At 36.5% G+C, this 14,121-nt stretch overlaps 1 protein-coding gene across 1 annotated transcript; it reads right to left on the minus strand.

The window, feature by feature from the left end:
• Positions 1-390: 390 nt before the first annotated feature.
• LOC103714014 lies at positions 391-12,258 on the minus strand. The gene is made up of 7 exons (XM_039118040.1): positions 12,035-12,258; positions 10,531-10,709; positions 10,356-10,394; positions 6,912-7,027; positions 2,739-2,773; positions 1,990-2,026; positions 391-1,121 (listed from the first exon to the last, which is right to left on the minus strand). The coding sequence occupies exons 1-7, from the start codon at positions 12,077-12,079 to the stop codon at positions 1,108-1,110; spliced, it is 465 nt and encodes a 154-aa protein (XP_038973968.1). The 5' UTR covers positions 12,080-12,258; the 3' UTR covers positions 391-1,107.
• Between the last annotated feature and the right edge of the window lie 1,863 nt (positions 12,259-14,121).

Below are 14,121 nucleotides of genomic sequence, written 5' to 3' on the forward strand. Positions count from 1 at the left end.
GGTCTCAAATAAGCATTAAATCTTGGAATGTTGAGCTTTCTCTTTCAGCTCTTCGATGCTATTCTTGATTGCCAGATGCTTCGAATTCCAGTACCCAGAGGAATGAATGCGCGATGAAAAGCTGACTTGCAGGGCTCGGGGACTTCAAAACCAAGGTCCTTTTTAATTGACAGACATTTGTTCTCTTTATAGGCCAGCAAATAATCAGAGGAAGGCGCTGGTTGGATAGGGGAGTTAAAAAAAAGTGCATCCCGGAGTTGCTCTGTTCTTGTGGGAGATTGCTTCGGGAAGGCTACCTTGCAGGAATTTATTGGCTTGCATAAGAGTTCCTGTCTGTTTGTTTTGTGACCTCTGCGCCCATAAGCAGAGGAAACTCTCTCCCATATTCTGTTCGAATGCCCTGGAGCATCAGGAGTTAATTTGGAGCTTGGCTTTCTTGGAGACGCACTCAGCTCCAACATTACCCTTGAGTCTTTAATTTGGGATCGCAAGGAAGCTATGTTTAGGCCTATTCGGCTGCAGCAATCCATTCTCAAATGCAATATAACTCTCTCATTCTCTCTCCCCCAGCAGGTTTTCAGGTTGGCTGAGACGCCTGCATCCCATTTCATCGTTGCCATCGCCCCGGGGGAAACTACGTGATTCATGCACCTGGAAACCCCCATCCCCAGAATTATCAAAATTAATTATGATGGCTGTGTACTTAAAAAAGGTGCTTTAGATGGATCTGCGTCATTATTCACATTGATCAAAAACAAAGTTCTTACAGCAAGCGGGCATTGCTCATCATCGATACTAGTCCCAATAGCTGAGCTTTGAGCAGCTTAGGAGGCAATGGTGTTTACCATCCATCATCTACAAGCCTCGAAAGATCGCCGCCGCAATCTTCAAATATGCTGCACTATATACTGATATCCACCCCCTGCTACTTGATATTTGCAGAATATCCAGACAGCTTGGATGGTTCCAAGCTACACACGCATCGTGAGGCCAATGCTGCCGCAGAATAAGTCACTGTTCATGAGCTTGACACCCGGTCGATTGTTTCTAGGATGCTAACTCTCCAATATCTCCGAACAATTATGGATGCTTTCATTCTCATCTGATCTAATCAATCAGTTCTACATCTCAAAAATAAATAAACAAATAGTAGTGAGATAAGTTAGGACAGGGGTGAATATGGAATTAACAGAGAAGAGAGGTTAGGAGAGCAGAGGATGGGTTACTCTTGTTCATGGATTAATAAAAACACCTGTTTGGTTGGATTTTGAAGGTTGGTGGAAGAAGTCTGGGGAAGCATGGAGAGCATAAGATAAGAGGACAAAAGAACGGGTTACTTTTATTTCACCCTCTCCAAGGTGAAATAATATTGACCTGGTTATTCAAAAAGTGGTTTTTGAGAGGCTAGCAGGATTAGCCACCTTAACCCTGAGATATCCGGCAAGTAATTACTGTTTAAGAGTCCCAATTGGACAAGGAGCAAAGAATTTCATCTCGATTGGAATATATCAGGAATGAAACATGGGATCACTGTCATCGATCAAGCACTCTATCCTTTAAAATCACAAATTATCAAATTATTCATCTAGATTTCTTTCTCATCGATGGGACTAGTGCCATCAATTAGTAAAGTCCCTGCAATGGTCATATGCATCACGCATGCCAAATTTTAGCAGCAGTAAAACAAAGAAATGCTTTATTAAAGCTGCATACAAGAAGAACTCCTGATTACATGCTTAAAAATGGTGGATGCCTTCAGACAAAACAAACACCATTGTACATTACAGTTTGAGATGCCAGGTAGATTTTAATTAAGCAGGTGAACTTTAACATGGAAAAGGACAGTGAAGTACAAAAAGAATAACTGGATTCCAAGATCACCAAAATAAGCATCATTTAGTTTCTTTTGCAGGTCCGAAAACATGGTGCTGCAAACTGATGCTAAAATAAAAATACAAACTCTAAGTTTATGAAATGACAGAGTTGTACCCAAGAATGCCGTGCTCCACACTTGCGACAGAAATACCTGAAATTAAGGATATTGTTATCACATTGTTCATTAGTACAAGAGAAAAAACAATATAAAACTTGAGAAATATGATATCGGGTTTTATTCAATATATTAGCTAAAAGCAAACAAAATAGTAACAAGGAACTCTTATAATCCATTACGCTATGATATTGTTTAGTCATTTTTTTTTAAAAAAAAAAAAATCTGATGGTTTAAGACCTAGGATGCAACCTATCACATAAACCAAATTTTCATCAAAAATCAGGATCAGACAGTCGACTCTCTCAACTCTCTCATTTGGAGCTTTGCATTTCAGGGACAATGAATAGGCTAGTGATCCCACTATAGGCATTTTATCGCCAACTACTGCTACTTCCTAGGAGACTCTTACCTCTTCAAGGCAGAAGATGCAAGATGATGTTTTATGATCAAGATGTGGACCATGTAAACTGAAACTGCCAACACACTATCACAGCGGATCCATTGCATCATTATCAACCCTTGCTTATGAATGCACACTAATGATCATGCTATCAATCAATATAAGGACAAAATATGAGAGTTTTGATCATCCTTCCATATAAAGTGAGTAAGGGTTTGGATGGAAGCACGGTTGTTGCCAGAAAGAAGTACCATATTATCTCCACAAGCATCCAAAGGCAAAAATATGAGACATTGTAAATAGTAAGGTACAGCCCTTCAACAAAAAGCCCAAACAGAGTTTGACCTTAGTAGCCAAATCTTCTGTACTGCATGCTGATCCTGCATCGAAAGCAAGTACATATTCTGATTTACTATGAACCATTATAATACAAACACACACACACATACATATAGCTACATACCTATGCATGCATGCATGCACACATGTATCTATGTATATACACATTCTCTGTAATCGGTTCACTCACTCAAATGTTAAGCACGAGATGATAACCTTTATGTATAGAATGTTTGAGACTGTGCCACTTTTTTCGAGCTGAGGTCCACGAGCTAAAAACATCCGCAAAAAAGCCAATGTTAGAAGGCCTTTATCTGCTGTTCTCATACCACTAGTGATGGGCATCGGGCCGTGCCGGGCCGGCCCGGCCCAGGCCCACTGGGCCACGGACTAAACGGGCCGTGCCTGGCCCGGCCCGCTTCGTTAGCGAAAAACCGAAGCCCGGCCCGGCCTCAGGCCCGTGGATTGGCGAGTCGGGCTCGGCACGGCACGCCAACGAGACGGGCCGTGCCAGGCACGGCCCGTCTCGGGCGCAAACGGGCCGTGCCGTCTAGAAGGAGGGGAGAAAATAGCCGTTTCCAACGGCTATTTTTGGTTTTTTCCCAAAATACCCCTCCCAACAGTCCAAAAACAGCTAATTTGAGGGGTATTTTGGGAAAAAAAATTTTGGAGTCCTATAAATACCCCTTTCCTCCCTCATTCTCACCACACCAAACCAACTATTCTCTCCTTCTCTACTACTACTATTTTTCTCTTCTAAAGTGCTCTTCTAGCAATTTAATTTTTAGTTTGCATTTAGCAAGTGTTCAAGTGCTACACAAAAGGAGGTTCCTGTTGAGAAGAGAAGGTCACTCCTGTTGAGAGCACAAGAGGAAGCTCAGAATCTCGGCTCTACCTCTGCCCTCTGACCCTCTACTCAATTCCTCCTTGTGGTTAGTTTTTATTTTTTGCATTCATCAATTTAGATATGTCATCTTTTGAGGAAAGTCATTTTGGCATTCCTCCTGTTTCTGAGGGAGAAAAAACTAATCCCCAACCCCATGTTCCTAGTTCCTCTAGAACTAGTGAACCGAGTGGAGATCAAACCTCTTCTCGTAAGAGGACTAGTGCTGTATGGAATGAATTTGATAGAATTATGGTTGATGGAGTCTGGAAAGCAAAATGTAAAAAATGTGCCAAACTTTATAGTTGTAGTAGTAGTGGGGGAACAGGCCATTTAAAAAGACATCAAGAGAGTCATAGGATGCATGATTCTCATGCTCAAACTCAAAGTACCCTTAATATACAAGGGGGATCACTTGTAGGTAATTTTGCATATAATCAAGAAAATCAAAGAAAAGCACTTATAAAATGGATAGTTAAGGATGAATTACCTTTTAGTTTATGTGAATCTTTTAATTTTGAAGAATATGTTCAATTAAACCTACAACCTGCTTACAAAAGAACTAGTAGGCGTACATTTAGAAGAGTAGCTATGACTAACTTTTTAGCAATGAGACAAAGTTTAATTGAAACACTCTCTACTTTAAATGTAAAAATTTCATTAACTTCTGATATTTGGTCAGCATCTGTAGGTAGTAATTGTTTTATTACCATTACTGCTCATTATATTGATAATGATTGGCAATTAAATAAACGTATTCTTGCTTTTCGTGCTTTTGTTTTTCCACATTCTGGGCAACAAATTTCAAATGTCATTTATCAAACTGCATGTTCATATAATATTAATGATAAAATTATGTCTATTTACTTTTGATAATGCATCTAATAATAATTCTGCTGTTACATTATTAAAGGACTCATTGCATCCCATGTTAAATGAAAATTTATTGCATATTAGATGTGCATGTCATATCTTAAATCTTTCTGTTCAAGCTGGCATGGGCATGATTCAAGATGTGATTTCAAAAATTAGAAATGCAGTTTTTTTTATTCATGCTTCAAGATCAAGACTTCAAGAATTTAAGGAACTATGTATAAATCATGGTAAACGTTTTAAAAAATTTAAACTTGATGTAATTACTCGTTGGAACTCAACATATAGCATGATACATGATGCATACCCATATAAAAACTTATTAAGTGCATATATTAATGATCGTGGATTAGGCTTTACATTGACTAAAACTGATTGGAATAAAGAAAAAATTTTGGAAGATTTTTTGCTTAGTTTTTATAATGCTACTAATGTTCTTTCTGGTATTTATTATCCAACTTCATGTTCATTTTTACAACAAGCATATATAATTAGTCAAAAATTTGCAGAACATAGATATGATGATGTTTTAATGCCTATTATTGAACAAATGGAATCTAAATGGAATGAGTATTGGGACAAGTATGTCCTATGCATAACTTAGCTGCTGTATTTGATCCAAGAGTTAAATTGAATGGCGTGCTAATTTTACTTGATGCATACTGTGAAAATATGATTCAAGATCCTGAACCTGCTAAAATTGAGGTAAAACAACTTCTTTATGATATTTATGCTATATATGATGAAAAAATTCGTGGATCTAGATTCTCCGTACAAAGCTCTATTTCTTCTTCTAGTAGTTCTCGTTCGTCATCTATTTTTTCATTCATTGCACAGAGAAAACACACACATGCTTCAAGTTCATCTTCATCTTTAAGTAGTGAACTAGAATTTTATTTACAAAATGATCTTCAGTCTGCATATGATGAAAATCAAATAAAGAGTCTAGATGTATTATCTTGGTGGAAGAGTGTTAAAAATCAATATCCTGTTATGTCTGCAATTGCACACGATATTTTAGCTGTGCCGATGTCCACAGTAGCATCGGAATCCGCTTTTAGTGCAGGTCGGCGTGTTCTTGACGAAAAGAGAAGTAGGATGACTGGCGAAACGGTTGAGATGCTTCTCTGCTTCAAAGATTTGTTGGATGCTTAGGCGAGACTTCAAGATAAAGGTGGACATAATACAACATCCTCTGATGATGATGATACAAACACTACTGAATAGTGAATACTGAATCACTGATGATTAGTAAGATTTCTTAATTTTTTATAATTGTACATTTTTATTTTTTTAATTGTTAAAGTGAGTCATCTCTATTTTTTCTCCTTTCTTATTGTATTCTGGAGGTCAGACCAAGGTCCAAAGTCCAAACCTCCCTTCATGTACCATTTTGATTTAAATTAATAAACGGTAGGGGTCTATGCCAAACCCCCCACCATTAAGGTGGCTTTATATTAATAAATCCTTAGTTTTCAATATTTATTAGTTTATTAAAAAAAATTATTTCCATTTATTTTAAGGGAGACGGGCCGTGCCTGGCCCGGCCCAGGCCCGGTTCAAGCCCTTATGGGCCGTTCCGGGCCCAGGCCCTTATGGGCCGTGCCAGCCCAGGCCCTAATGGGCCGTGCCGGGCTCGGCCCGCGGGCCAGAAAATGGCAACCCAGCACGGCCCCCTTTAATGGGCCGTGCCAGGCACGGCCCGGTACTGTAGCACGCGGGCCGTGCCAGGCACGACCCGCTTCGTGCCGGGCCGTGCCGGGCCATGGGCGGCCCGGCCCAGTGCCCAACTCTACATACCACAAATAAAAAAGAAACAAATATATTAAAAACATCCAAATAAAACTAGGACACTGTTAAAAAATCAAACTTGGGAGCTAGAAAAGTTCCAAGAATACCTCCGCAAAGAATGACAGGACACCTAGCACAATCATTATAAGCAAAGTGAAAGGATTAGGTAGTACAAATTCCTGTAAAGGGAGTGACTTTCATTAGGCAGAAGATAAACAATCAAAGATATCAAAGTTTTTAACAATAAAAACACTTTTTCTGATTAAATTTGATAAGCTTATGGCTTTAAGTTTTACTTGTTTATGCAGTAGAATAGAGAACATAAACAACAAAGTATTATGTTTTTCTAATAGTTAGTTTTTCTCACCTATGGCTGTAGGCAAATTGGTACATTTCACAACAGTAGTACGAACTATGAAGCAATGTAGTTCCAAGTTTTATTGATTCCTCTCTGACATGAACTGTGAAGCAAATGCATGCTTTTAAGCAAAGTCTTATGGTCCAGCAACTATTTGCAACCAGACAGTTCCAACGGCTTGGTAACATGCACATCATTTTATACACAAATATGGCAAAACGACAGCAAAATATCGAGACATACAAGAATTAACAACATTCCCTTGCAACCTTACCTCCGAAATCTAAAAAAGCCAATTTCTCATGTAAAATGATCTTTGCTCCAATTGAGGCTACAATCGGGGTTGCAAAGTTCAATAAAACTGCATAGGATAGAGGCAGATTTTGAACACTGAAATAGAAAAAAGCTGAAGCTCTGTCATTTAACACTTACCAAGTACTTCAAGGCCAAAGGGTTAAGGGGCTTCCGCACAAGAAGTGCTCAGGTACTTTTCCGGGAACAGAGAAAATGACTAATATAAAAAATTAAGGTGCATACCTATGTGATAAACTAATTGATCAATAAAAATGAAGCTTAAAGGTTATGCACAAGATTAAACACAGATTATTATTAAATCCCATGAACAAGATGTTAAACATTTTTGCAGGTTTATTGAAATAGTGTCCAAGAATCTACCATTCATCTGACTACTGCTTGCTTTCAAATTTCAATCTCATTGAATCTGTAAATGTCACGCATACATAAATCCAAACTAAATGGATGGGTAGGTTTTGCAGGTTATATATCCAGCAGTAGCCTTACATTCAACTAGAGCTGTGAAGCATGCATCCATTTGTCTCCATATCTCCACCTTTTGCTCTTATATATCCAGTCGTAGCCTGAACTTAATCCAACAGCCATCAAACATTCTTATTCATAGAGCAATATGCGAATAATCTCTCTCTCTCTCTCTCTCTCTCTCTCTCTCTCTCTCTCTCTCTCTCTCTCTCTCTCTCTGTGGTTTCTTGTCTGACTCACTCTACGTGCATCACACAGGCCAGAGTTCTAATCAAACAAAACCAAAACATAATTTTCCAACAGGTGAGTGCATAAAAAACTAAAACAAGAGAATGGCATTTTCCCTCCACCAAACGAACATAGAATGCCACCATACTGAGCATGGGCATGCAGAAAGAACTAGTAAGAAGATCCAATAAAGCTAATCCAGTACACCAATTAAGAATAGTAAAGAAGCTTGGTGAATATCCTTATTTGCAAGCTCGTGGTTCATGAACTAGCATCTTATACAAAACGTATGTGCCCTTTTGACACTTTTCATGTACTGCATGCTATCCATGGATCTCCGACAAAAGAATGCACAATGATAAACAAAAAATTTTAGAAATGTCTAAAGCAGAGCGAACAGATGGCTTGTGTCTCTGTAGTACTGGATATGAAACTAGAAAGAGTCTCGTATAAGTCTTTAAATTTCTGCAACCTATGGTTTTTAAAAAGCATATACAATGGAAAAATGGGACATGAGCTTGCAGCCTGGATAGATGAATGATCAAGGTCCTCAAAATAGGAGTCCTTTCACTTATGTGAGTCTTTCTCAAGCCATACCTGAATCTTGGATACAGCCCTGAGCATATTATTGCGACAGTTCAGACTGGTCATACATTATTTAAATGTATTTTAATAATGAGACTTTTCTCAGTTATCACTTTTAATATTCTTTTGTCATGTCTTGGTAGTGACGGAAAGAAGTAGGCTGATTAAGTGAACTATCATTACTGGACCTTAATTTTATGTGCATTAGCTAACTTAGTGACTGGAAAAGATGGTTCGGTGGACAAAAGATGATTTCCCTCCAGAGGTTATTATATTTCTCCCTTGAGAAGAACTAGTAGCAAACAGAAGTAGCTAATAGAGCTACTGACCTGTAATTAAAAGAGAAGGTACTAGGCTATTGTCAGTCTCTAGGTACACCAAGCTGATAATCACTATTTTTAACAGATGATGCCTGCTTGTCCATGAGATTTTCCATGAAGATTCTGACATGAGCCTTCTGTGTGCTCCAGCATGCCATAATGACAGTGACATCCTCCATCACATTGCCCAAAGGATGTCACAGTAGATTTGTCTCCTCTAGGTGCATTTGATTATATGCATAAAGATGCATGGGGAGATGAAAATTTACAATTTACTGAGTGGTAATAACAGTGTAGCTCGAAAAGCATTCCTGAACTTGTATTTTCAGTTCAATCTAGTGAAAAATTTGCTACCTGAAATTCTCTTACTATTTGCTGCTCATCAAGGTCCTTAAAGAGAGGCTGATTAACATTCGACACCTTGTACATGTTTCTCAGTATGTTAATATTGTTCACTGAGATTTTTATTACCTTGAGCATTCCATATACTGTTCAATAGCCACACCATGACTTGAATAGATATCTTGATTCTTTTCAGCGCACCTGTTCTCATCCAGACATGGTGCATCCTCCATCAAATATTTTTCAAGTTCCCTTCATAACCAAGAAGACCTTAACACTTACAGCGACTGAAGACAGTTTGATCCAGTTAAATTAAAAGATCTCCTTTGGTTAGATTACATCAGCTACTGAAAGAACAAAACACCTTCCATTATTTTCTCTCTCAAATCTGCTAGATTATTGTCTAACACTACAGATAACATCAAATTTTTTTATCTGCCAGAGAGAATGATAAACTATAGAACTTCGACTAATGTTTTATCCAAGTTAACAAAAATCATGTCCTTGTTATCATTTTCCTAAAATTGTTTCTTATTGGTACAAAGCCAGACTCTTAAGGATCATTTCATCCATCATTCTATAGGAGATGATTAGTTATAAATTTTTAGCTTTAATTCCATAAAAATTATTGTCATTTTATGTCATGCTCTTCAATTTCATAAACAGCCTTATTTATTATGACTCCAACCAACTTGCAACCCATTTCATCCAAAATCTCACGAAATTAACCTAGTCTCTCCCAAGTTATAGCATGACATTTTATGATTTTTTAGCTTTAATTCCGTAAAAATTATTGTCATTTTATGTCATGCTCTTCAATTTCATAAACAGCCTTATTTATTACGACTCCAACCAACTGGCAACCCATTTCATCCAAAATCTCACGAAATTAACCTAGTCTCTCAACTAGTAAATCAGAAGATCCACCCTCTTTCATCCATTTTCGAAGTCATTTGTAGTATGTTATCTACAAAACAATTGGGTATTTGCATGTTATTCCTGTTCCATTAGACAGACTGCTCTATTGAACTCCTTACATCAGTGTTTGCTAGATAATCTCCAGTATTGTTTTGAATCAAGATCAATGTTGAGAGTTAGCTTACAGTACTCTGCATGCTATAGCATGTTAAGAATATCCAAGTGCTGATCTTTTTCCAAAAATGACACAATGTATCAGTTATTCCAGTTTATTCAAATTAAAAAAAGACAAACAAGAATATTATATAAGAAAAAGAAAAAGAAAAGACACTAATCTTATATCCTTTTGGGGGTTACAAAACTATATTTTTTTATAAAAAAATGGCCACTCACACAAGAGATATAAAGAATATAGTATAAGATTCTTGTCAAAAGAACAAAATAAAAGACCATGATGATTTACAAAGTGCATTTGTTCTACTTAATAAATGAAGAATACAAATAACTGTAGATTAATATCTTCAACAAGAAAAGTCACATAAATTCACCTGATGTGGACTGCACGATCAATTAGTACAAGGTATAACCTATCAAGGACTATAGCAAGCAATGAATACCAATAAAAAATAAGATAAAAAGTTGACACGTGAAGGAAATGTAACAAATATATGGCATCAAAAGGGAGGGTCTATATAAAAGTGAAAACTAGAAAATGCCACTGACCTATAGATGAGGCTCAGCAATGAGGTAAACATCTCGATAGTAGTATATTCGTTAAATTTGTTGGTACAGAGAATGGCTGCCCGGTCCTTCTCAACCAGATAAGTGATAATATTAAAAGAATGGCACATCTTGTAATTACAGTTTCGAATAATGGAACTGATCGGACTGCCCATGATAGCCTGGATACAAAATTTGAATACTTCATCATGTTGTATCATGTCAAATACGAGCAAATGTTCACACTAGAAGTGCTTGTGTTATAAAACAATATCATCCCACATAACTGCTAGCATGATACAGAGGGTGAGTAATTATAAGCATATTAAACCCATATTGCAGTGTTGCACTTCAGTAATACAGCTTGTCACATAGACAGGCTACAGGTAATACAATAAAACCAATTGGAAGCTGATTGGTTCTGTGGTTCAACTATTATTCTTCTTTACCAGACTTCCTAAATATTGTTTGAGCTTCTTCTCTTTGTTCTAGTCCATCAACTCCACAATGCTAAATCATAGAAGTTTCTGTGCTAGACCACTTTAGAAAGTATAGTGCAAATATTCAGACTTTGCTATTGTATGTAAGCATACTAATTGCATGCCTTTCATTGTATTGTGTAATTTTTGGTAGGATGGTTTTAAAGCCGAGTTTTGACAAGATGCAATACAGTATATCACAGTTTATAGTACTGTTTACCATGTAAATGTGTAGGACCAGGACATTGCATGCACTGTGTCATCTCGTTATTGGCATTCAGCGGCACAAAAAAGATAGCAAGTATGTTTGAAAAAAAAAAATCCACAAATCCCAAGAAAAAATACAACAACTTGTTCTTTCATTTTTTTTTTTAAAAGACCCATTAGAATAGTTTTATGGCAGTCTTGATCAAGCGCAAAGATACTACATTCAGGTGGGGAGCCACTTTCACATGCTCTCAGAGGTACATGTTACTCTTATTTATTTTTATGAGAGAAAGTTTTCCTAATTCGGTGGGTAATTTTTTGATGTTCAATAACCTTCTTTTCATATTTTTTTCCAAATTCAATTGTTATACATGCCAATGAACAGGAGCGTATTAAGATAGTTTAGATTGCTCTTGAATCAAGAAAGTTTTGCACTCAGTTATGTGCTGGGACAAGTTTGTCCTTTCTAGGGTTTCCACGTTTAAACTCCTACTTGTTCTGGCTTAACCTTTGGCACAACAAACTGAAGTCATGGATCACTACAAGATTATGTTGTAAACCAGCCACAACATCCATTGAGTCAAACTCCTTCGTGTATTGAATTGATTTCTTGATCTTTTTCTTTTTCTAAATTATAAATACCTCATTCACTTTCTTCGGAAATTATTATTCTGAGGTACCAAGAACCAGCAGCATCATTTTTTTTTTGGTGAAAAGAACAGCATCATTTATTTCACGCATTATTCGGTGAGTAAAAACTAAGGGATCAATCCAAGAATTGAAGAAAATGGAGGTTATAAATTAATAGCTCGGGGCTAAACCTCCGGGGGTCGCTTCTTGGAATAGGGAACGGAGAAGACGGTCATCTTGGTGGGCTTGTCCGCAGCCTCCGCCACAAGAAGAGGGCAGACATTATCGGCGACCTCCTCCCAGTTGCTCGCTTCGACCACATGAAACGCCGCCGTCGCCGGCGTCGTCCAGAGCCATCTCGGCGAACCCCAACCCGCCTTCCGCCTCCGCCCCTCTCTCCCACCGACTTGTAGAATTTAAATATTATTATTGTGAAGCAGAGCCCAAAATAACCGTTGACTAGTAGAGCTGATCATGGGCCATCAGGCCCGCCCGGCCCGAAATTTGGCAGCCTTGAGCACAAAGATACGCCACTGTGCCGTGCCTGGGCCAAAAAACCAGGTATTGACCTTCTAGGATTGGGCCAGGCCTAGACTAAACATAGAGACCTAATATCCGGGCTGAGCCAGGCTTGGGCATAAACATTGGGTCTAGTTTGTACTATAGGGCCCGGCCCGAGCCGTTGAGGGGATTGGGTGGTGGTATCTCACCGTGGTTTTGTCTAGCGGCATTGATAGGAGGCCCATGGGCATGTTATAGTTATACTTGCTCGAAAATTTTACAGCATAGTCGGCACTATTTCTCATCTGCACAAATATAGATATAATATGAATATCGATAAACACTATCCAATTTATATCCGAAAATCTGGTTGTATATACAATCCTATTTTTTCTTATATATATTTTATAAATTTTAAAAGAAAATGAATAATATCATTAAAATATTTTGAATTAATAAATGATTTATAAAGTTTGACTATCTAATATGTATTCATAGTTATATATGTACTATTAATATCCAACTTATATATCTATTTAAAACAAATACGTATATAAATTTTATCATCCCAATAACATTCATGTTTGTATGCATGCTTGTCGAATAAAAACATGGATAGATATGAATATATTGATATCTAATCCATAGCTAACCCACTGTCAATCCTAATGATACAACTCTTCATGACAATACAATTCCTAAATGACATTGTGAGTTAGTACCAATTACCGAAGTTTATATTATACCTTTACCCAATTTTCAGTCGGGTTACCTCCCACCCTAATTCTTACATATATATATATATATATATATATATATATATATATATATATATATTATAAAAATGTTGGAGGTATCTTTACATCCATCAAATTTGCCCATAAGTGGAACCCACTATATTCAACAAAAAAAAACTTTAATATATAGCAATGATTAATATGGATAGCTTTGGAAATAAACATATGCACGCAACTAATTTTAATACTCTCTCTATCACTTATCTCATAGAATCTTTCTAATATCATAAATTCTTCTATATCCTAAATAATTTTCTTTGACAAACTTAATTTCTTTTTCTCTATCCCCATTCTCAACAAACTTATCCACCTCTAATGTCGATCTTTTTTTTTATTTTATTATTATTAATTTAATATTTATTTATTTATTAATCTTTTTTTACCAAACACCTTGTGCATTTTTATGCCCCTGTGTGTGTGTATATATATCTGTGTGTGCGCGCGCGGAGAAAGAGTTGGATTATGCTCAATTTTGGAAGGAGAGAGTATCAACTTCTCTAGATTTTGAAACCAATAATAAAATATGTAAATTAAAAATCTACATTATTAATCATAATTTATGCTATTAAAAATATATAGATGCAAAAAATTATACATTTGAATGTCCCTAACTTACGCATCAAATTACAACATTTTATTATAATATAAATCTAAAAATATATTAATTTTCAGCCTAAACATATTTTAATATATTTTTATTATTATAAATAAAATATAATATCAATTTAAATGCTTTATTATTTATTTAAGCATAATAGTACATAGAAACTATCCTTGTGAAGACTCGATGTCATAAAAATATATGTTTTTTTTTTCCTACACAGTTTTAGTTGCACAGATGTTGAACTTCAATTTATATATTTTATTATTAATTTTAAAATTAAATGAAATACATTTTCATAGAAAAAAATATAGTTTTTCTCTTCCATTGGCCAAAGCATGCATGCATAATATATTATATTATATGCGGGAATGACGTT

Source organism: Phoenix dactylifera, unplaced genomic scaffold, assembly GCF_009389715.1.
Source record: "Phoenix dactylifera cultivar Barhee BC4 unplaced genomic scaffold, palm_55x_up_171113_PBpolish2nd_filt_p 000299F, whole genome shotgun sequence".
In the NCBI taxonomy this organism is placed as follows: Eukaryota; Viridiplantae; Streptophyta; class Magnoliopsida; order Arecales; family Arecaceae; genus Phoenix; species Phoenix dactylifera.

Excerpts from the sequence above, each read along its gene's own strand:
- LOC103714014 (XM_039118040.1), bottom strand. The coding sequence starts at position 12,079 with ATGACCGTCTTCTCCGTTCCCTATTCCAAGAAGCGACCCCCGGAG. Across the intron at positions 10,710-12,034 it reads CCAAGAAGCGACCCCCGGAG|GCTATCATGGGCAGTCCGAT; the intron begins GTTTAGCCCCGA and ends TTTTGTATCCAG. Across the intron at positions 7,028-10,355 it reads GATCGTGCAGTCCACATCAG|TGTTCAAAATCTGCCTCTAT; the intron begins GTGAATTTATGT and ends TTTCTATTTCAG.